Source organism: Plecotus auritus, assembly GCF_963455305.1.
Source record: "Plecotus auritus genome assembly, chromosome: 7".
Lineage (NCBI taxonomy): Eukaryota > Metazoa > Chordata > Mammalia > Chiroptera > Vespertilionidae > Plecotus > Plecotus auritus.
In genome coordinates this window covers 173,417,360-173,441,061 of record NC_137774.1, presented here as the reverse complement: position 1 = coordinate 173,441,061, position 23,702 = coordinate 173,417,360, and the positions used below count along the sequence as shown (strand labels likewise).

The 23,702-nt window shown below is 47.0% G+C and overlaps 1 protein-coding gene across 1 annotated transcript; it reads left to right on the top strand.

Annotated features, from left to right (window-relative positions):
* The first annotated feature begins 2,031 nt into the window (after positions 1 to 2,031).
* On the top strand, positions 2,032 to 21,523 carry DNAJC21 (DnaJ heat shock protein family (Hsp40) member C21). Its single transcript, XM_080679989.1, has 12 exons — positions 2,032 to 2,366; positions 7,036 to 7,129; positions 8,639 to 8,762; positions 9,298 to 9,420; positions 10,266 to 10,570; positions 11,604 to 11,755; positions 13,584 to 13,671; positions 16,047 to 16,205; positions 16,620 to 16,662; positions 17,424 to 17,596; positions 19,609 to 19,684; positions 20,429 to 21,523. The coding sequence occupies exons 1-12, from the start codon at positions 2,270 to 2,272 to the stop codon at positions 20,591 to 20,593; spliced, it is 1,599 nt and encodes a 532-aa protein (XP_080536115.1). The 5' UTR covers positions 2,032 to 2,269; the 3' UTR covers positions 20,594 to 21,523.
* Positions 21,524 to 23,702: the final 2,179 nt, after the last annotated feature.

The window sequence follows — 23,702 nt, the reverse complement described above, 5'->3', positions numbered from 1 at the left end:
GATGATAAATTTTTCCTCATTATTTCATTTTCTCTTAATTTTCTCCTAAGAAACGCCTTCCTGAGTGTATAATTAGGCTACTTGATCTGAGAATAGTCTAAATGATGAGGCTACTTGAAGTCTTCTAAATTATGCAGGTAATTCCGGTCAGGTTATCTTGATAAATCTGGCCTTGTATAAAAATAACTATTCAGGGTTTTTTTTAAAACACCCACATCTCAAGAAGTTAATTACAGGTTATGAACATAGTGAGATGTGAGTTTGAGTACTTAATACTTTTTGATGTGTGTGTTGCAGAGTTTCTATGGGCTTTCCAATTTAATAACTTCATCAGTTTCCACATTTTCCTTTCCCCAAATTCTCTTTCACAGTCATTTATATGAATACCTCATTTGGTTGAGAATTCCTCATCGCCCAAGTCCATGTTCATTTAGAAGCCAACCCATTTAATAAAGATGTTCCTTTAGACTGAAATTTATATCTAGTGTAATAGTTGAAATTTCTATGCAATGTTATAGGCAAAAGTAGATCCCTTTTAGGAAAAAGGCAAGTGACTCAGAGGTCGTAAGCAAAATAAATGTAGCTGAAGGAAGAAAAAAGTCCTTTGTTACCCCCTCCCCACCCGCCCCAACACAATTCCATTCTCAGATGGGGGAATGTTCCAACTTTTCCCTGCATTCAAACGTCTCAATTCCTATGCACTAGCAATTTAAAAACCAAGGTCATATAGTACCTTCTTTCTCTGGAAAACAGGCAAGTACACAAGCAGAGGTTTGATTGGATAGTAGTGTGTGGATAAACTTGAAGTTTAGAGTTGGTTCTTCCTAAACTTTCAGCACCCCAACTTGACAGTAAGTGTTGGGGAGCCCACCCTTCACTAACCATACGTGATCTACAAATAGAGCCTACTCCTCCTAGTAGCTGATGTATGTGAACATTCCATATTGCAGTGAAATATGTTGCTGTGTTGGTGCATTTTAATGAGAATTAGGTTACTATTTTGACACCTTACCAAATTGGAAAAGTTGTACAGATCTCCCATCCTGTAATACAGTGTATCTGTTAGATCAGGAAGACCTGGTTAAATACTATATTTTAACTGCAATTTTTTAAAAATATATTTTATTGACTTTTTTACAGAGTTCAGGACGGGAGAGGCATAGAGAGTTAGAAACATCAATGAGAGGGAAACATTGGATCAGCTGCCTCCTGCACGCCCCCTACTGGGGATGTGCCTGCAACCAAGGTGCCTTGACGGGAATCGAACCTGGGACCCTTCAGTCCGACGCTCTATCCACTGAGCCAAACCGGTTAGGGCTTAACTGCAATTCTTAACCTAAGCCAATCTTGGCAATGTAGGATTAGAGGCCAGAAAGTTAGGGTTAAAGAGTGATGGATGGGGGGTCGGTACAATTTCATCCATATTGGTGGTAAAACATTTAGTATGTTATTTTAAGTGTTGACGCTTCTCAAATTGTTTTAGTTCAAGTCATCTTATTTGATGTTATTCCTATGCATATTGGTCAAAGTGGAAAATAGTCTCATTAAATGGCAGCTGAAGAGAATTGAAGAGTTAAAAAACTGGTGTTTTTTTATTGTTCGGTCCAACCGAATTCTGGCATTGATTAGTTGCGAAGGCTTGAGCAAACTACTGGACTACTTCGCCGCATCTGTAAACACGGGGCTCCGTGAAGACATTATCATGAGAACCACAACCAGATGTTTTCCACTGTTTCCTTTCACCCATTTCACCCCCAGGACGGCCGCCCAGTTAGTGCCACTCATACTGACAGCCCTCTGTGCCCCTCACAATGACACCCACGTGGCCCCGCCTCCCTCCGGCCGTGGCCCCGCCTCCTCCTTGCCTAGGCCCCGCCTCCCCACCGCCTCCTCTCCTAGGCCCCACCTCCTCCTCGCCTAGGCCCCGCCTCTCCGCCACCTCCTCACCTAGGCCCCACCTCCTCCTCCCCGAGGCCCTGCCTCCTTTCCACCCAGCTTTTTCCGGCACAGAGCCCGCCCTCCTCCCATGCGGAGCCGCGGCCGCCGGCGCCGCCCCCTCCGCGCATCCGCGTGCCGCAGCCCGCGCCGCCCAACCCCGCCGCGCGCCTCCGCCGCCCCGCTCCGCCGCCACGCTCGCTGGCTGGCCCGGTGCTGGCGTCCGGCTCCCGCCGCGAGAGAGGACAGTGAGGGCTGCCACCACCACTTCGGCCCGGGCCCGGGTCCCTGCCCCGCCCCGGGCCCCGGCCCCGGCCCCCCGCCCGCGCGGGCGATGAAGTGTCACTACGAGGCGCTGGGGGTGCGGCGCGACGCCAGCGAGGAGGAGCTCAGGAAGGCCTATCGGAAGCTGGCCCTGAAATGGCACCCGGGTAACTACTCCGCCACCGCCGCGGTCCCGCCGTCCCGCCCTGTAACTCCCTTCGCCCGGGAAACCGTGCCCGAGACCCGCGCCGGCCCGGTGCCCGGCCGGGTGGCCCCTGCGCGGTCCTCCCCACCGCTGGGTGGACGCCGCCCTCCACCCCAGGCTTCACTCAAGCTCCCGGCACCCCGTCCCTTTCCAGGCGCCACCGCACCAGTGCCCACAGCCCCCGCATTGCACTTGATGGGGAGAGACCACGTTCTGGGGACTTCACTGGCTCCTCCCAGCGCCTCGCGGACCCCAGGGAGGCAGGAGGAGGTGTCGGGAGGTCCTAACCCGGTCCTGACCCTGCCGAGTCCCTGCGGCCCAGGTTCCTCGTGGCCCTGAACTTGATCCCGGAGTCCCTGCTACTTAAGTGCAACTGATGGCTCCTGTCCTATTGAAATCAAGGCAGAGGCCCTAGGATCCCTGTCCCCTAGTGAAGTTTGTATGTTTACTCGGAAGTGTGCTTCATTGGGATGTTTTTCATGGTTGTAGTCCAGGCCTGTGTGACTTTTGTGTAGTCGTGTGATCTCCCAGACTGGGGAACTAAGGCTGAAGGAGCTGAATCTCAGCATTTCCAGGTTGATAAGGGGCTTGCTTATTAGCACTGATCAATAAGCACGTTTCTAAGTCTCCAGGATATGCAAGTCACTGTAGATTCTGAAATGCTAAGACAGCGGCCTCAGCCTTGCTGGGAAAACATGCCTTACACAGCAGAAAAGAGTTAAATACGGGGGCAAACAAAATAGCAGGACGGATGGAAGTGGTAATGGGACTAATAGGGTAACTGGTAACGCCCCAGGAATTCAGGAGGAGAGGGAGTTTTCCCTGGGTCCTGAGGGGCTGTGAGGCTTCCCCTGGGCAGAGGAGCCTGGGTCCCGGAGGATGGAATTGGGATGGGTGAACTTAACCGTATGGGGAAGAGCACGTGGTGGACAAAAGTGGTCCAGTGGACAGCTTGACTCAAGTCTGAAAATGTGGGTTGGCTTAGCCCGTTGGGCTCAGTGGATAGAGACAGGAGTGGCCCCTGCCCTGCTGGCACATGCGGTCTTCGGGGTAACACCGAGAGGAGACAGGCGATGCCAGTCCGGTGAGATAAGGGCAGTATGAAGGCAAATAGCAGGTGGCTGTGAGCACAGGTACCCGACCTGGACTGGGTTTTTGTATCTGTGGGGTAGGTGGGCCTCCCTAGAACGGACATCTTCGAGGAGACCTGAAGCGGGCACACAGAGAAGACAGGTGGAGGGGGCAAGAGAAAGCAAGCGTGGCAGAGGCCAGGCAGGCCAGGTAGGTAGGGCCAGGTCTCGAAGGTGCGGTGGACGGGACGAGGGGTTGGATTTTAACCTAAGAGCATTGGGAAGCCAGTGAAGTGTTGGAAGCAGGGCGAGGAGATAGGTTTGCGTTTTTCAAGTATCTCTCTGGCTGCAGTGGGGAGCGTGGGTTGGAGCAGGCAAGACTGGAGGTCAGGGGACATTGAAGTGCTCAGGATGACCACCGGGACCTGCGGGTGGAAACTGAGCCACGTGCCAGGATTCTCCGCGCATAAACGCAGCGGTTGGGAGGTGCGTAGACAGGAGGGGAAGAAGTGGGGTGGCCAGTGGATCAGGAAGGAATGCGGGTTTGTCTTGCGGTGAGTGAAGGAGCAGTGGCCAGGAGGACGCCAGCTCTCGCACAGACCTGCCCTGTGAAGGCTGTGGCTGAAGGCGTCTGAGAGGGAAGCACGCAGCCTTCTCAGGGAGCCTGGCTTAAGAGGCACGATCCATGGAATTCTCCAGAAGGCACTGTATAAAGGCTTGGGAGGGAGTGGAAAGGAGCATAGTGGGTGACGAGAAAAGCACAAAGAATAATGTGAGAATGCCTTTTAAATCTGATGGCTGGATGTGCAATACCTGTGGCTTTTGCATTTGGTGACTAATACATCACGTGGGCCCTCCGGTTTTTAAATTAGGGCTTTTAAACTTCTTGCTCGCATACTTTTGGATCTGGGCTCAACCTCCTAGACAACCAGGGCAGGTATAGTTACTGGAAATAAAAAGCCACATGACAGATTGAAAAAAATTACTTAAGAAAGACGCTTCAGTAAGAGATTAGATCTTGTTCTCAGGTGGTGCGTTAATGGGTTTTGTGCATTCAAACGCTTTAGCTTTCTTCGGATTTCTCTGCGGGAGGAGAGAAGGGCGGGGAAGAGGCAGGACAGCCAAGCACAGTGCCCATTAAAAGGTGAGGGGAGCCACCCACCTGCCACTCCCAAGCAGTCACCTGTTTTGTTTGCTGCCTTTTTCTGCCATTCAGCTTCCATCTCAGCTCTGCTTTGTACTTATCTGACCAGATTTTTATCAGTGATGCGATGAAGACTTGGAAATCGTGACTGTTTTGAGCTGGACTCTCCCCTTCAAGGCATATCAGGATTGTGTTTAGCGGCAGGTGACGGGAAGCTGACTACAGTGGCTAAACCAGAGCCGTTTTATTAATAAATCTCACATATCAAGCAGTCCAGAGGTGGCCCATCTTGGTCGCTCCAGCTGCTTGATGAAACGTTCAAAGACCTGTTCCATCCTCCTGACCAGATAGCTTGTGTCCTTGCCCCACGCGTAAGCATTGTAGCCTCAAAGAGATGTTTATTGCTTCAGATGGGCTTGCACTGTGGACATGGATTTAGACTTGCATTGTATTCTCACAAACAAGTAGACTACAGGGATGGGGATTTTTGTCCTCCTTCCAGTTCTAAGGGACCATGACCTATATATATATAAAAGCCTAAGCGACCGTTAGGACCGGATGACTGGCCGGTAGCTATGACGTGTACTGACCACCAGGGGGCAGAGGCTTAATGCAGGAGCTGCCCCCTGGTGGTCAGTACGCTCCCACAGCCAACCTCCCACGGCTGGCCAACCTCCTGCGGTCCCTCCCCCTGGCTGGTTGGCCCCAAGGGGCCCCAGTCGGAACTGGGCGAGATGGCCCCGATTGGCCCCGATCACCAGCCAGGCTGGGGGACCCCACCCATGCATGAGTTCGTGCACCGGGCCTCTAGTTTTAAAATAATACTCAAAGCTTTTTGTGTTAAAGCATCTTAGCAAAAAGAGCCATGGCCAATTGCTGCCTTGAGAAAGTGTTGTCACTATTAGTTGTTGAGCAGACGACCAAGCACCTGAAGGACGTGGGAGCCGTGCGATGGTACCGAAGAGGAGGAGGCGGGATGCCTTGCTCTAAGGCTGCCAGACTATTGTAGGGAATACACAGTTGTCATATTTTCCTCTAGCCTCTTAGACGGCAGCTATGGAGCTGTAGCTTAAAGAACCGGAGTGCTCTGCAGTGGATTCAAATATTTTACTTTCTGAGTGTATTATTTACCTATTGCTGTGTAACAAACCACCAGAAACCTAGGGCTGAAAACAACAAGCACTGCAAACACTCATCACAGGGACTCCCACAGCTTCCGAGGGTCAGAGTATGGGAACAGCTTAGCTGGGTGGTTTTGGCTCAGGGTTGCTTAAGAGGCTGTGTCTTCACTGTCTGGGGACACCTGTTTGCAAGCTCACTCACGTGGTGTTGGCAGGCCTCAGTCGCTTGCTGGCCATGGCCAGAGGCCTCCGTTCTCACCACGTGGCTTCTCCATCGGCCACCTGGGTGTCTTCATGCCATGGCAGCTGGCTACTCCTGGAGTGAGCCCAGAGGGAGTGAGAGCCCACAGTTGAAACTGCTGTCTTTCATCAAAACATCGCAGAGTCACCATACCATGCCATCCACCATGTCACTGCTCACGCCTGCTGCCTGCTGTTGGTCAGACATACCACCCCTGGGGACCACAGGGTGTGATTCCAGGAGGTGGGGGATCTTGGGGGTCGTCTTGGAAGGTGGCTGTCATCTTGAGGCTAAGATGCTTTCTGAATTCCATGGTTAAGGAAACACAAGTAAGAGAAGAATAATTAGTATAGCTAATTAAAACTTTATTTTGGTATACGTTAATAAGGAAGAAAAACTTACAGGTTGTGAACAGAAAGTATAATCTAGCACTAAATATACTAGAGGCCCGATGCACGAAGATTCGTCAAGAATGGGCCTTCCTTCCGCTGGCTTCCTTCCCCTGGCACTGCCTTCACTCTGGCTGGAGCTGCCTTTCCGCTCCAGCCCGGAGCCGCCTTTCTGCCTTCCCATGCTGCCCCACCCCCGGCCGCTCGGTGCCTGTGTATGCAAATTAACCCACCATCTTTGTTGGGTTAATTTGCATACTCACTCCTGATTGGCTGGTGGGTGTCGTGAAGGTACGGTCAATTAGCATGTTACTCTTTTATTAGTGTAGATAGATAGATATTTCGTTCCTCCTAAAAAGAAGGTGCTCGCTACTCAGGGTTTTCCATTTGTGGACCCCAGGGTGAGTGCTCAGGGTGAGTGCTCAGGGTGAGTGCTCAGGGTGAGTGCTGGGGAGGCACCCAGCCTTAGGGAAGCATGAACTTTCTACTCGGGTAGACACTTAGATTCGGATTATTAACCGTGTCCAGTACCTCTTTGCTTTTCCCTAGCTTTCCTTTGTTTTGCACACTCCTCGTGTGGTTTCTGGCGTTTGTGATGGGTGAGGTCCCTTTTCGATTTTGTCCTCCTTTTTTGATGACTGAATTTCTGTGACTTTATTTTCACAGATAAAAATCTGGATAATGCCGCAGAAGCAGCTGAGCAATTCAAGTTAATCCAAGCAGCGTATGACGTGCTGAGTGACCCTCAGGAAAGAGCGTGGTGAGCAGCACACTGTTGCTCTTGTCCTGTGTATTTTGTTGGGAAGAATTGTCAGAGGGTTTTTTAAAAAATTTAAATCATTAATGGTTTTTGGTGTGTTCTGAGACTTCTGTCACCTACTCGTAAAACGCAATGTTTGAGTAGGAGGGAACTTCCTACTCCAACTGTAATCTTATAGCTCACGATGCAGAAAGCGTGGCAATTAGAGAGTTTTAACGTTGATACTTAGGAAGTGACTTCGCATTACACGGGGTCTCTTGGGTGTATGACAATTTTCTGATGTCAGACAAGAAAGCATGCTGACTTGTCTTTAAAAAGCAGATACAGCCCTTGCCAGGTTGCTCAGTAGGTTGAAGCATCATCCTGATACACCAAGGTTGTGGGTTCGATCCCCGGTCAGGGCACATGCAGAAATAAACCAGTGAATGCATCAATCAGCTCTCTCTCTCTCTTTCTCTCTCTCTCTCTCTCTCTCTCTCTTTCTCTCTTTCTCTCTCTCTCTCACAAATCATTTAAGATAAATAAAATCAGAGTGTTTTTTTAACACACACATACAATGTTTTAATACAAGAATTGTAATATTTCCCCTACAACTATGCTCTATGAAGAAATCGAGTTAATCTTCTACATCTATGACAGACACTTTTATTAATGAGGACCTGGCCACTGAATATCATTTCCGAACAGTTTCTGTGTCGGGACTTTTTCCTGCAGCCGGATAGGTGTTGAGCCCTGTTACACCCGCAGGACCTGCCGCTCATGACAGCGCGGGTGGTGCGCATGCTGTGTGCCCGTCCTCGGGTGTCAGTGTGCCCACGGCTGGCCTCCAGAGAGAAAGGCTGTAGAGGAAGTTCTTATAAAATCACAGAGAGAGGCCTAAATTTTTCTCCTCCCCTGCCTGTCCCCTCTGCTGCTGTGTGCAGGCGGTACTGCACGCCGAGTCCTTCTGGTGCTCGGACCCGGCTTTGAAGTCTAGCTTTGCTGCTTACAGGCTTTGTGATTGTGGACAACACGCTGTTTAATGTCCCTGAGCCTCAGCTTCCTGTTGCAGCAAACTTTACAGAGTTCTTCTGTGGGTAATTGCCTGTGCGTGAAGCTACTCCATTGTTTACGTAGACATAGCAAGAGTGATTTTGGTTCATGCTGCTGAATTCTCAGACCCCACACGTGGAAGTAGTCTGTGGACGAGATTATGTCCACCCGCCCTGCTCAGTAATGTTCTTTCCTGGGACAGTGCAGCCACCTGCGGGGAGCGGCGTGGAAATTCCCTGGTGCGTGAAAGTCCCTTGTTCCCATGGGCTAGTGCTGTATATGCCGGTGGTGGGCTAGTCAGAGTTTTGGTCAGCAGTTTTACGATAGATTGTCTTTTCATGTTGAAATTTTTTGGTTGTGGGTTGGACACATTAAAATGGACTACAATAGCATTCTGGCTGTTTCCGAGCAAGAAGTCCTTTTGAATTCTTACGTATTTCGCCTTCCCTGACACTGCTCATTTCTTCGTCTGCTCAGGTATGATAATCATAGAGAGGCTCTGCTCAAAGGTGGGCTTGATGGGGAATATCAAGATGACAGCTTAGACTTGCTTCACTTTTTCACCGTTACCTGTTACTCTGGCTATGGAGATGATGAAAAGGTAAGGCGTGGACTCCCTTATCATTTCGTACCAAGCACTTAAGTAAGACCCTCAAATGCAGAGAATTCTATAATAGAAAGTGAAACTGTTGATACTGAAAATGCAAAAAAAACCACCATTGCCTTCTTATTTAAAGTATCCGCATATTAAAAACCTCCAATTGGAATGTAAATGTACTTTTACAGACAGAGTTTGGGGTTGTAATTCTTCAACAGTAGTTTTTCACGTTGCATTTAAAAATCTCATTCTGTGATTAGACTATAAAGCAGGGGTCCTCAAACTACGGCCCGCGGGCCACATGCGGCCCGTCGAGGACATTTATCCGGCCCGCCGGGTGCCGCTGCCTGTCCTGCTTAGCAGCCAACTCATCCCGGGCCCGCAGTGCGCATAGGAATTTGTTCATAGTTTTTTTTTTTTTAAACTATAGTCCGGCCCTCCAGCGGTCTGAGGGACAGTGAACTGGTCCCCTGTTTAAAAAGTTTGAGAACCCCTGCTATAAAGTGTTAGGAATTTGCGTTTCTGTTGCCTGTTTCAGGGCTTTTACGCAGTGTATCGGAACGTGTTTGAAATGATTGCGAAGGAAGAGCTGGAATCGATGCTGGAAGAGGATGCTGAGGACTTCCCGACCTTTGGAGACTCCCAGAGCGACTATGATACGGTGAGGATCGTGCACGGCTGTTGTACACTTAGCGTGGATCAGTGTGTCTCGCTATCCTGGTTCTTTATTTTTAAAAATGGATTATAGTTCTCGCTCCTCTCCTGTGACTTTCTTTCTCTTCCCACTAGCCTTCCTTTTTTTACCTTTCCTTCCTAATTGACTGTGGTCTCATTGCTGGGGTGATACCCAGCATCTAGAAGGGTTCAGGAATCTGGAGAAAGGCTGCGAGTAAATTAATAAAGAGGCCAGACATGAAGTATAAATTTGGAAGGCATTTTGGGGAGCCAGAGGAGGGCTTAGCTCCAGTAACCAAGTTCTCTCTTTTTCGGGACCCAGGGCTCTTGTTATTCCCTCATTTTGCCCTACAGTAAAGTAGATATACATGTCAAAGGCAAGGTTTGTATACAATAGGCATTGTCAGGTTGGGGGAAATGCCCTGGCTGTTCAGCTGTTTGGCCAGCAGGAGGCAATAACATGTAGATTAAAATGCCCTCAGCGATAGATAATACAGGCAGATCTTCAGGATTGGGGAAATGCTTTCAGCCATTCCAGTAGGCAACAATATGTATTTGGCGAAATGCTTTCAGCCCTGCTGAAGCTTCAGGGTTCACCAACCTTTTGATGAACTTGTTGCATTTATTATGACAGGCTGGAATTAGCCTCCAGCATCCCATCCCATTAATTTCCTCATTAAATTCACACTTAATAGTGATTTATTGTCTTCTTTGATTAACAGTAATGTTTTAAATACGAGGGACGAAAGATGTCTTGCATCCTAACACTGCTGCCTTACTAAAACAAGTGTAAATAGGAACGAGCATTTTGCCTGTTTTCTTCATCGCCAGGTCGTCCACCCTTTCTACGCTTACTGGCAGAGTTTCTGCACTCAGAAGAACTTTGCTTGGAAAGAGGAATATGACACCCGACAAGCTTCCAACCGCTGGGAGAAGCGCGCCATGGAGAAAGAAAACAAAAAGACTCGAGATAAGGCAAGGAAGGAGAAGAACGAGCTTGTCCGGCAGCTGGTGGCTTTCATTCGGAAGAGAGATAAAAGGGTGCAGGCGCATCGCAGGCTGGTGGAGGAGCAGAACGCCGAGAAGGCCCGGAAGGCCGAGGAGATGCGGCGGCAGCAGAAGCTGAAGCAGGCCAAGTACGTGACGGGGACCGTGGGTCCGGGAAACAGCAGGAGATCCCTGCCACGTGCCTCCACGTCGGGTTAAGTCATCTTGGCTTCGCCTTTTAAAAATCCTGACGTACAGTGATGTTTCATCCGTGGAAAGTGTTTGGATTGGATGGTCCCTTCCGAGGCCCTTGACACTCGAGGTCCTTTCGGGCGCTCGTGAAAGTTAGTAGTGACTAAGGCGCCCGAGCTCTCGCTCTGCACGAGGCCCCGCGCTCAGGGCTTTTCTCCCAGCAGTTCTGGAGGCAAGAATTACAACCCCAAACTCCTTTGCGGGCGCGAGCAGACAGGCCACGGTCACGGCCGTGAATCACACAGGCGGGGATTGGACCCAGGGAGTCAGCCCAGGCCCTTGCTTTGAACCGCCACCCAGGACTGCTCTTAGTCCGTGTACTCTTAGCTATCGAGGTCACTCTAGAGCAGGGGTGGGCAAACTTTTTGACTCGAGGGCCACAATGGGTTCTTAAACTGGACCGGAGGGCCGGAACAAAAGCATGGATGGAGTGCTTGTGTGAACTAATATAAATTCAAAGTAAAGGAGCGGAGGGGAGAACAAGAGAACCGGATAGAACAGCCGGATCCGGCCCGCGGGCCGTAGTTTGCCCACGGCTGTTCTAGTGCCTTTAGAGTGTTGTTGTTTTTGAGTTACTGTAAAAGCAGTGTGTCCAGAGCATTACAGCATTCTTTCAAAAACGACTTCTTAAAAATTCTTCCTGCCCTACCCCTCATCTGTTGAAAATTAGCACTTTACACGTACAACTTAACATCACTTAAAACCATGTAGTAAGTTGCTAAGAGTTATATGTTTCAAAACCCATTATCTAGTCAAGCAATTAAAATCAGCCAGGACAGCTAACAGATTTACGGTGACTTTGCCCTTTAACTCAGCGCAGGTGTGAGGTTGGTGAGCGCCGGCGGGGGGCCGGGGGCGGGGGCTCTCCGGGCATGGACTCGGAGCTGAGAGTGGGGAGCGCAGTGCGCAGACGGTGCTGTCTGTGTCTAGACTGGCCGAGCAGTACAAGGAGCAGAGCTGGATGACGATGGCCGACCTGGAGAAGGAGCTCCGGGAGATGGAGGCGCGGTACGAGAAGGAGTTCGGAGACGGCTCAGAGGAAGATGAAGGGGAGGAGCACGAGCTCAGAGACGGACAGGATGGTAACTGCGCTCGTTAGGGACTCTGGGAAATGGTGTGTCTGTGCACAGGGTGCACTCAGGTGCTCACAGGGGCCAGGGAAGGGATAAGACAGCGAAGGGGAGCGTGGAGGGAGGAAAACCTGGGACCACCCGTTCCAGCGGCTGTTGCCAGAGTTTCCACGTCTGTTTGGTTTTAAGTGAAGCTGGGACTCTGGATTTTTATGTGACATCTCCCAGTTTTTCAGTGTGACAGGTCATTAACATGAAAAACAATACTGTATGGACCAAGGAAAGGCCGTCTATTGAAGCAGGCTAATTCTGGTAATTTGATTAACCAACTCTTTTCTGACCATGTTTGAAACAATTTGTGCTTCTGGCTGTATACATCTACAATAATAAAAGCGTAATATGCTGATTAGACCGGACGTCCTTCCGGACGAAGCCGGGGCTGTGAGGGAAGCCCGGGTGCCAGAGAGAAGCGGGTGCCAGCAGCAGGGGAAGGAAGGCCTACGCGTGCACGAATTTCGTGCATCGGGCCTCCAGTATGTTGATAAATAAGTGGACATACCGACAGGTGTCAGGTGACCGCTGACTGGTTATTTTGAAAATTGCAGTTAAGTAGTAGGTCACGTTTTCATAGCAGCTCTTTCCAGAAAAGCCGATGTGGTGTAGGAGCCTGTGTGGTGCGTATAGATTCTTCCTCTCGTTTCTGACTTCGTAGAAGGCACTTGGTGCACTGAAATACCTACAGATGAGCTTTTCAGACTAATAAACCAAGTGATAAAATGCCAGACTTTTAATTATTCAAAATGACTAGGAAATGGGATGTTTTATTAATGAATAAGACGTAAATGTGAAAATGTTCGGAAAATCATAAAGCACTCTACAAATGTGAGGTGGTGTAATTATGTAGCATTAAATAATTTATAACGTGCTTTCACATACATGATTTTGCTGCTTGATCCTCCCACAATAGCCCTTAAATGTAGGTTTTGCTCATAGAATTGGCTGCATTTTCCTGATGAAACTAAGACTCTGAGAAGCTATGGCATATGCCTGGGAGCATATGACCATTTTAAATCCAGATTTTGGCTTCAAATCCAGCATTCTTTATTAACTATTTGATTAATCATAGTTTATTTCATGTATATGATATATTGAAAGTGTACACATAATTAGACAGTAATACCATATACTGAACTTTGGATGTATTCTGATCATTTATGATTTTAATGAGACTGTCCTTCAAAACCATATTAACATCACTTTTAATATTATTTCCTATAAAGATAGAACATGGTATTGTGCAAAGACTTCATTGCACTTTTTAATTTCTTAGATTTTTAGACTATCGATAGTAATTATTCCAGTGTAATAAATCTTCAAGCTTATAAAAAGTAGTCTGTAAAGACAATGTTAAACTTTACATGTAATATGCTATTTTATGACTTGTCTAATAATGACAGAATGTTGTAAGCTAAGTTTATTTAAGCATTTAAGAATAGATTACAGTTATATAAATGTGTTTGTACCAAATCTTGCTCAAGAGGTAAATTAAAAACACCTCGTTGAAACAATTGCTTTGTGGTAGAACTATGGACGTTTGATTTTCTGAACCTTTGCTCGCTCCCAGGGTTCTGAGAATTTTTTGTCTTTTGAGTAGACTTATGAAAAGAAATAGAAAGTTAAAGGGATTTTTTCATCTCACAACTGAGTGTTGCTTCTAAAGGGTCAGCTCGAGTCCTGTAGCGTCACTGTTTGTCTTGGTAAGGACGTAAACGTTTTGTTAGCGTGTTGTAGGTTTGTGTTCCAGTGGGACAGGCTTCTCACTGCGGCCTCCTTCCTGCAGGGAAGGACAGCGACGAGGCCGATGGCGTGGAGCTTTATGAGGGACTGTACTGCCCAGCGTGTGACAAATCTTTCAAGACGGAAAAGGCGTAAGTTTAAGGTCTTGGAACTCACCTTTTCTTTTGAGGCAAGTGTAACGCTTTGCAAGTCCTGAAAGGAAAGAAAATGCTGCTGGTAGTAGCTCCCTAGTCCACACGGCCGCCCTGGGGAGAAGATGGTCTGTACCAGCGGGTAAGCCGTGGAATGATCGGTCAGGCCAGCATTCCTGTGGGCAGCTGCTTTGTAGACATGTACGCGGTCTTCAGAAAGAAATGTTGCTTTTTTTGGCAAAGAAGGTGTAGTCATTTGGGCAAAGAGGCCACACCAAAGCTCACGATCTCTCTCTGTTGGTAGCAGACTCACTTCCAGCCATCGCTCATACAGGCCATTGCGGACACCCAGGAGCTTCACCGGGTCCTGCTAGGGGACATTTGCTGGGATTGGGGGGGGGGGGCTTTATTATTATTTTTTGGTTCCTTGATCTCTTTTTTATTATTTTATTATTATTATTTATTATTATTATGTCTAAAGTTTTACGTATGTCTCCTTTTTCCCCAATTGACCCCTCCTCCCAGCCATTCCCACCGTGGGCAAGCCCCCAGCGCCCCAGTGTCTGTGTCCATTGGTTAGGCCAATGTGCATGCATACAAGTCCTTTGGTTGCTCTCTACCACTCCCCCACCCCCACCATTTGTCTCTGGATCTGTTCTTGTTCATCAAATTATGTTGATCATTCTATCCCACATATGAGTGAGATCATGTGATATTTATCTTTCTCCGACTGGCTTATTTCGCTCAGCACAATATAGGTACTGCACCTGAGGGAGAAAGAGCGAGGGGGCAGGGGAAAGCACAGGCCTGCTCCCAGGAGGGAGAGCACGGAGGCCTTGATCTTACAGGAACAACGGGGACAGGAGTATTAAAATGGGCACTGGTATGAAGAGAGTGAAGAACACGGGGAAAATGTAGAATCAGCAAGGAAAGAAGCAGCAAAATACGCGCAGAAAAGAGAAAAGGGGACCAAAGGATGAAAATGAGGATGTGGGAGTCAGAACGGACTTTCCGGATGAGCCTGCGGGAAAGGCATGGCGCAGTGGGAGGAGTGGGTGAGGTGGGGAGTGAGGAGCGAGCAGGAACCGCAGCAGGGATGGAGGGCTTAAAAAGTCTTGTTTCTTCGGAAGCAACAGCAAACCGACAGGCCAGGTGCAAGGACAAGAGCACCCCGCTCACCCGTTGCTCAGGCTTCCCCATCGGCGTGTGCTTGTTCTCTCGCTACACACAGTTCTGAGCACGTGACATGTGCAATGCTCCTAAGCACATTCTCTCACAGAGTGCAGTGACCAGCTGGAGGAATTGGGTGCCATTGACAGCACTTTGTCGTTTCCTGCCGTATTCCACCTTGGTCAGGTGATCCTCTTGGTGTCCTGTATGGCATCTTGCTCACTTCGATCTGGGATCTGGTCGAGGGGCATGTACTGCGTTACACATGTCACATCATCGTCGCCGTGTGGCTTTCTGCTGTAAACAAGGCCTCACTCCCCCGTGGACCTGTCTGCTGGCAGTCTGAGGTCAGGGCATTTTTCCGTGTTTGAGATTCATTATTGCCCTTTTCGGGCTCCAGTTTCCCCAGCAGTGGTCAGTGAGCGTCCCTTCAACCTGCTCCTGTGTCCTTGACCTGCCCCAGTCCTTTTTGAGCCCTTCCTTCTGGCACGACATGTTCCATTTCTCCGAGGAACCGTGATCTGCAGGAGATATTAGTGGGAAGGAGAGCAGCAACGGAAACAGGCGGACGAGAATTTGAACAGAGGAGAGGAAGGTGACAGAGACACGAGTTTCCCGCTTTCTGGTGTATCTACTCTCACGGCCTAAGTGCCGTCCACTCGGTGTTGCGTAGTGTTACTCAGTGGTCCTGGGGCACAGAGTTTGACAGGGGTACACGAGTCTGAACTCGCTTTTAGGGTGGTGGGAGTGAGAAGGGGGCGCCTCTAGAGAAGGTGAAAGGCAGTGCTGATAAAAGCAGGAGGAGGTAACCTCCGTCTCTCCAACCCAGGGGCCTCCTTTTAAAGTTACAGTGTGGCTTTGTAATTTCCCAGTCATCGCTCCAGGCCCGTAGCAAATAGTGATTAAGAGGAAATAGAGGAGAAGGCTTGAATTTTAAGAATTAGAAAATAAAGATAATAGAGAATTTGAGGGGAAGAAGGGAGAACATACGGAAGGACAGAAGGAGGGGGATTCTGGGTGCAGGAAAGAGGACGGGTGCTGGTTCCCAGGCTCCGGAGGTCTAGGAAGATGGTGCTCTCTCTCCATGGTCACTGTGCTCTGCCTGGTTGATCAGAAAGGAGCACGTTAACTGGGTCGCACCCCAGCCACACGGGGCACGTGTGACATAAGCCTGTCGCAGTTACTCAGTCGCGTTGTCCTTGCAGCATGCGGAATCACGAGAAATCCAAGCGGCATCGGGAGATGGTGGCCTTGCTGAAACAACAGCTGGAGAAGGAGGAAGAAAGCTTCTCAGGATCTCAGACGGATGAGAATCTGTGGAATGCCAACTCTGAGGAAGAAGCGGAGGACGCACCCAAACAAAAGTACTTGCCACGATGTCATAGGCATACTGTCACCCTGAGCTTCCTGTGGCGGCTGCTCTACCCCAGACAGCACTGTTATGCTCGCATTTTCTGCATGTCTTCTGGTGAAGGGAACTTTATGGTATTGAGTGGGTAAAGACCAGATGCCAGTATGATTTTACACACTATATTATGACTATATTTAAAAGTAATTTTATTCCTACGTAATTGATATGCTAATTACTGTCAATTGAGCCACTTACAATATCCTAAAGTAATGTGAACATTTTCTTTTCCTTTTAATGCTTTATGATATTTATAATTTTAATTTTTTTTACTTCTCTCTGTATCACTAGTGCTTCATTGTTTTTCTTTTTACTTCGTAAGTCTTTATAGAATCAAGTATTTGACATTTTAATTTATATTTGCTCTTAGGCTTTCTAAGAAACAGAAGAAAAAGAAACAGAAACCAGCACAGGTATGTTAAAAAGTCTCATTAATGTTAAATAGCAAATAGAGAGTCGTCACGCTCTTGTTCAGTGTCATCTGTATTAAGGAGAGGGACTTTGGCTCCAATTTCATGCCAATTGTAAAACGATTAAAAAGAGTTGAAAATGTTTTCTTGTTTAAGCCCCCCTTATGTGTATGCAGCTAATTGTTTAATTACTGTTGTCAGGGTGTGTTAAACTTTTGCATGTGGAATTCTAATACTAATTAGCTGAGTGACCATATTTAAAAAAAAATCTGGACACGGAACACCTGGGATTTCTCATTGTATAATCAAGTTTGTTCTGTTGACAACATAATGAAAATCTTACAGAGGAAACATTTGGTTAGAAACTTGTAATGGTTGTGGTTGTTGAAAGAATGTTGACTTACTCAGAAATTTAAGTAGTTTAGGTATTTCATACTGGGGTCCAAATTCAGGAATTGCAGTTCTTTCTTGGGATCTGTGGGGGATTGGTGCCAGGACTCCCCAGATACCAAAATCCATGGATGCTCAAGCCCCTTAAGTAGAATGGCATAAAGAGAATGGTCAAATATCAGATAGGGAGAGCATTCATGTTTTAAAATTATCTGCTTCTTTTTATTGCCTGAAGATATATTCTAGCTAGGGGGCATGGGACATTATCATTATTTATTATAACTATTTGGCTGCATAATATAAGAAGCCAGTATTATTATAGTATTTATCTTGTAATGCACAAGATAACCTAGAATTATGTGTTTATGACCTAGAATTATGATGATAATTTCAATGAAAATGGAACAGGAGAAGGAGTAAAAGTTGACCCAGAAGATACCAACTTAAATCAAGACAGTGCCAAAGAGTTAAAAGTTGGTCCCCAAGAGAGTGTCAGTGTCACAGAGGCTGGTCAGCTGTGTGAGGACCCGAAAAGTGAAGCCAGCAGGTAGGCCACAGTGCATGTGGTTGTCTACATCCTTAATGCTGGTGGAGAGGGTGTCTTCTCCTACGTCACCTAGAAGCTTCTTTCCTGTGACGGGTGGGCTGACGTGGATGTATGGGTCAGTGTGTATGTATCAGACACCGTGTACAGAGAAGGGTGCTGGAGAAAACGCCGGAGGATCACTCACAGACATTTCCGCAGTGGCCGAAAGCAGGAAGCGGTCACTTTGACCCAGTTTTGTTCCCTTGTCCCGCTGAGGTTCGTATTTATTCCTGGGTCAGTCATCCCGGACCTTACGTGCGTACAAGCTACTGACGAGGCTGTGCCCCACTCAGCTGGAGCGTCGCTGCCGGAATCTGCGGCTGTGACAGCTGTTCTCTGTTCAGGACTTGGACCACCTGACTTCACTGCTGAGGAGTGTCAGGGTCGGGGTGTGAATACACACGCACTCACACAGTCTCTCACACTCACACAGAGTCTCCTACTCTTACACACACACACACACACACACACACACACACTCTTAGTCCCTTATACAAACATACACACACAGTCTCACACTCACACACTCCCACATACTCTCACACCCCTCACACAAACATACACACACATTCTCACACACACTCACATACCCAAACACTCAACTCTCATACACACACACTCACACATAATCACACAATCACACACTCTCACACAAACACACACTCACACACACACCCAGGTGTCCATTGCCTTTCTAGGGGTTCCTCTGATGCTCGTAACCTAGTGAGAAGTTCATTAAAAAACCTGCATGTATACAGAGTACTTTAAAAAAATCAAGCTCTTCGATTTGAGCTTCAGGGATCAGCTGCCGTCTTTCATAACGTGATCCGTTGTTCTCTAGGAATGTTACCCTAAGTGCTCCTGGATATATTTGTGGCATATCTACGATGATACTTAGTCAATTACTGACTTTTAATCTGTAGCCTTTATGCCGTTATGTCCTTGCTTGATGTTTTCAAAGCTGGCAGAGTTCTGCATGATGTTGTGTCACAGCCTAACCAGCACCTTTTACTTGTGCAGGAGCCCTCAGAGCACTGTGGGCTTGGTTCCCGGCCACCACAGGAAAGCCCACTGTTACCTTTTTTGCTGGTGGAGGGTCTTACCTTCAATTTGTAAAAACACAGCCTCTGTGAAGCGCAGTGAACGATGTGTCCTGTGTAGGCCTTTTACCCTCATGCAGACTCTGGTTTCTGCTTGGAGAAGGGTAGGGCAGCATTGTCCTGGCTCATCCCGGTAACCCAGGCTGTCTGTTCTGTGTAGCCGCACTCGGATTTTATCCGGAGAATGTGGTTAGCACACGTGAGGGGGGTATGAAATGACTGGGGAGAGTTACCATTGGTCTGGAAGACGGGGAAGAGGGCAGCGCCGGGGTTAAAGTGGACCAGGAGTGGACGGGCGGTCTGGGTGAAAGAGTCCAGGGGGAACCCGCCAATCGGCAGAAAGGACATGGTCTTCTAGTGAAAGGGAATTCTCTCCGTTGAACAAACGTAATTTTACGAAAAGTGCACGACAGTGTCTCTCTTTCTCATTTCACTTCATTGAGACACTGGGATGTTGGTCCAGACGGGATCAGGTCCAAGAAGGAGTGCTGTGGGAACCGCACCTAACGTCCCAGACTATCTCTGCGGCGTTCTGCTTGGCTGTGATGATGGTTCGCTCAACAAATGGACTGTTAAGTGCTTTGCTTTTTAACGAAAACACACAGTACGAAAATTTAAAGAATTTGACAGGTCTCGTTTTAGCTTATGTTTCAGCCATTTTAGGTAAATTGCTTAATTTTTGTGACAAATCTGATATAAAATGTGATCTCTAACGTTGCTCTTTAAAGCTGTTTATTTGAAATGTGAAAATTAATTTACATGATCATTAAAATGAATGAAGTAGCCACTAAAGTGCATGTCATTCATTTGAATCTTCTTGGGAGCAAAATGACCATTATTGGATTGTGCTGAATTCTTGTATTTATTTGCCAGTGTTCCTAAGCCCAGAGGAAAGAAAGCCAAAGAGACGAAGAAATCTGTCCGAGCGCCTGCGGAGCCGCAGAGCCTGGTAGGTAGGCCACAGCCTGTCTGTGTTTAAGCCTGTGCGGTGTTTGCGCACCACAGCCCAGATTCTTAGTTCCATTTCCAGAGGCGTGAGTGTGTTCGGTGAGCCCCCTGCACCTGCTAGTGGGTGTGGATCTGCCAGCACTTTTCCTGGACAAAAGTAGAATGTATACATGTGCCCCTCTCATTGCTTCCTTTAAAGTAGTAAGAAGCAGATGGGAAATACCAGCTTGTGTGAACAGTTCCTGTTCTGTTTCCGTTACTCTGAACTCTAAAGCCTTGGTCTAGTCCAGCCGTGGGCAAACTATGGCCCGCGGGCCGGATCCAGCCCGTTCGGCTATTCTATCCGGCCCGCGGAGCCGAAAGAGCGGAGGGTTCTCTTGCTCTCCCCTCCGCTCCTTTACTTTGAATTTATATTAGTTCACACAAACACTCCATCCATGCTTTTGTTCCAGCCCTCCGGTCCAGTTTAAGAACCCATTGTGGCCCTCGAATCAAAAAGTTTGCCCACCCCTGGTCTAGTCCGAGGCGGGCACGCTATTGCATGTCTCCGGACTCGTAAGGTTGATGATGGTGTTGGTTAATGGGACTTAACTTTCAGGAACAGCTGCCCCTGTTGAGCCTGTCTTGGTAGCTGTCCGTTTTGTTAAAAGATCTTTATTTTGCAATGGCTTGATATTTAATCTGGACATGAAAACATCCTGCTCTCAGATAACACTTGCTTTTATTTGTGGTTTTCCCCTCTCAGAGTGACGTTCTGATCAGCTGTACAACCTGCCACAGCGAGTTTCCATCCCGGAATAAACTGTTTGACCATCTAAAGGCCACGGGACATGCAAGAGCGCCCTCGTCGTCTTCTTTAAATGGCGTAACAAGTAGTCGAAGCAAGAAAGACAAACGCAGAAACAGATAGGCATTCTGCCAACGCCTTTTCTTTTTGATTGTCTCTAGATTTTGAAACCAAAAACTGAACTGAAATCACCTAAAGAGTTAAAGTTTCAGTGATCTGCAATTTATTGCATTGTGGAAGATTATTTTTTATCTTGTAAAAACATTTTTCTGTTTAATATATATATTTTTAAACATTTCATTAGTGATTGAATTCTATGCCATCTGAATGGACTTGAATATTTCAAAACAGGTAAATATTGTAAAGTGAGTATTCTTGGTTTCTGCTGGCTCATGTGGACAGAAATGTACAGGGAGAATTAAATTATTTTAACACATACAAATGCACCTCTGTTTTGTGAATTTCTCATTGAGTGTTTTTATGTGATTTAATGCTTTTGTCAGTGATTCCAGATTGTTTTAAAATTGCCATAGATTTATTTTTCCACCTGATACCATGACTCTGGTTCTAATTTTAAAATTATTTCTAAAGAACCTGTTGTTGATTACTATGTATTTTCCCCCTCAAGGACAATGAAAGATAGAGACTATGTGAACATATATGGTTGTGTTTCAAGAATAGTGTCTCTCCAAGGTATGACTCTGTTGATTCGATGGAGATTCTACTGGTAATTATCAACATGCAGCGTGGCTTCTCGCTTTGATTTGAATTGCGGAGGTGGAAGCCAGTTAATTCACACGGCGCTTTCTCCTCAGGCGCAGTGACAGCTGGAAAGTGTGATGGGTCAGCGTAGCAGATGGTGCGGAATTTATATGATACATTAACAAGGGATATTCTGCCTTGAGCTTTTTCATCACTATTTTCAGAAATGTTTTGTTTTTTTACATCATGCAAGGGAGAAAAACGTTTTTAATGAAAGATTTTTGAAGGAAGTTGATATTTATGCCTTCTATTCTGTAGCAAAGATGAATATTAAATCCAAAGAGATACTGGAGAGTCGTCACAAGTGAGTGTGGTCGAACATGTTCAGCGATGAGTCGGTTTTAGGATGGATTCAACAGGCAGCCCTTTTCATTGGTCTTGAAAGTAGCTTCAAACTCCGCTAGCTTGAAATACATGCTCTCCGTTCAGTGACCTGTTTCTCTCCTGAGTCTCCAGAAGGAAGGAGTCTTAGTTACGTGTAAACTGGAGAGGGAGCCCCTGATGCCGAGGTTTTCTGAAAGCCTCCGGGGTGGTGCTGATGTGGCACATCTGTGCTGGACGTGGATCCGTGCTTCATTCCTCAGTCTTTCACTTTTGTCTGTTTCACTGAGAGAGAGAGATTTCTTTACCGTCCTCCCCTTCTATGTCTGTCTAACGTCTATCACTACTTCCTCCTAGTTGTTTTTCCCCCTCTTTCTTTTTTTTTTTTTTTAATATATTTTATTGATTTTTTACAGAGAGGAAGGGAGAGGGATAGAGAGTTAGAAACATCGATGAGAGAAACATCGACCAGCTGCCTCCTGCACACCTCCCACTGGGTATGTGCCCGCAACCAAGGTACATGCCCTTGACCATAATCGAACCTGGGACCCTTCAGTCCACAGGCCGACGCTCTATCCACTGAGCCAAACCAGTCAGGGCTCCCACTCTTTCTTGCTCCCTTCATGGGAAACACTGGTCATTTTTCTGTCTTTGATCTCTTCCTCCCAGGCTCCATCTGAACACTCCACCTTCCTCTAACTTGAACTCGATGAATTGCCTGTAGTTACAAAATAGGAATATTAATGCACAGGCAGGCATGTTAGTCACATGTTATTATGCAGTAAGAAGTAGGACATCATCTTAAAAGACATTGAATGTCCCACAAATGCCCTCTAGACCTCCCTTGCTTGCCCTGTGCCAGCCACGCAGGCATTTAATTGTTTCTGCTTCATGTGAGGATTGATAAAAGTTATTTGTCCCTTTTATTCTGGTTGACAAAAATCAGCCATAATTTCTAAGGGATCTTCATCAGTTGTGATTGGAAGTTAGATCTCATTGCTGATCCTGTGTGCATGACACTGCAAAATCATTTCACTTCTCAGCTCTTCACTTTCCTTGTTTCTGACACAGTTCTTACCATAACAACATTGTCCCCGTTTATCATGCAGGATTATTCTGGAGGTCAAATCACATATAAAAGTGCTTTTTAAATTCCAAAGCTTTCCACAAAATGGTGATTTGAAATGAGTTACATCTTTTTCAGTTAAAGTATTTGTAGACAGAAGTGAACATGTTGAATTAAATGTTCATTAAGTTTCATAGGCATGTCCTTCCTAATATACTTTTGAAGAAGAAAAACATTATGTCAAGGGTAAAATACTATTTTTGGTGAGTCATAGACATTTGATTTCATTTGAGGCAAAACAGAATATTCTAAAATACATAAGCGCATGTTTTATATTGAGCTCATTAAAGGGGAGATCCCGTTTTCTCTCCAGAATCCATTAAGGGCGCCACAGCTGGGGTTCTCTAAAGCCCAGGGAGACTCTGTATTTCAACACAGAGGCAGTATCATTAGGAAAATAGGCCTCAATCAAAATGAAAAGTCCTGTAGAGCAATAGGCTCCGTAGGAAAAAGATGGGCCCGCACTGGGAGAAAGGTTTGCCGTCCATGTAACTGACGAAGGGTTAGGGTCCAGAATACATTAAAACACAGGCACCTCCTACCAACCAGCGGCCGGAGGACAGCACGCCTTCATGCAGCCCTTCACAGACTTGGTCTCAAGACCCATCTATGCTCTTAAGATTGAGCACCCCAAAGGGTTTCTGTGTGGTAGGTTGTTGGTATTCTGTTGGTATTTACGCATTAGAAACTGAAGTACTAAATTTAAAGGATGTGTTTAAAAATACATGTTAAATAACAATTGTGGAAAACAGCTTTATGTTACATGTTTGAGAACCTCTGTAATGTCTAGCTTCACAGGAGACAGCCGGATCCTCCTGTCCACTTCTGCTGCCAGTCACTCTGTTCAAGTGTATGAAGGAAATCAAACGTCACACGATGGGAAATTGGAAAAGGAAGGACTTTGTGGAACCCCTTCCCCACTGGGCCCTCGGGGTCCTCAGACAACAGTTAGAACGCCTGCATTTGAAAACGGATAGAATATACGGACAGAAAAAGCTTGATTGGCCAAACCACTTGAAACGG

What these genes read in the sequence shown, in the direction of transcription:
- DNAJC21 (XM_080679989.1), top strand. Translation starts at nt 2,270, where the DNA reads ATGAAGTGTCACTACGAGGCGCTGGGGGTGCGGCGCGACGCCAGCGAG. An exon ending in GAGGACGCACCCAAACAAAA is followed by an intron (nt 16,206 to 16,619) that starts GTACTTGCCACG and finishes ATTTGCTCTTAG; the next exon opens with GCTTTCTAAGAAACAGAAGA. An exon ending in AGAAACAGAAACCAGCACAG is followed by an intron (nt 16,663 to 17,423) that starts GTATGTTAAAAA and finishes TTTATGACCTAG; the next exon opens with AATTATGATGATAATTTCAA.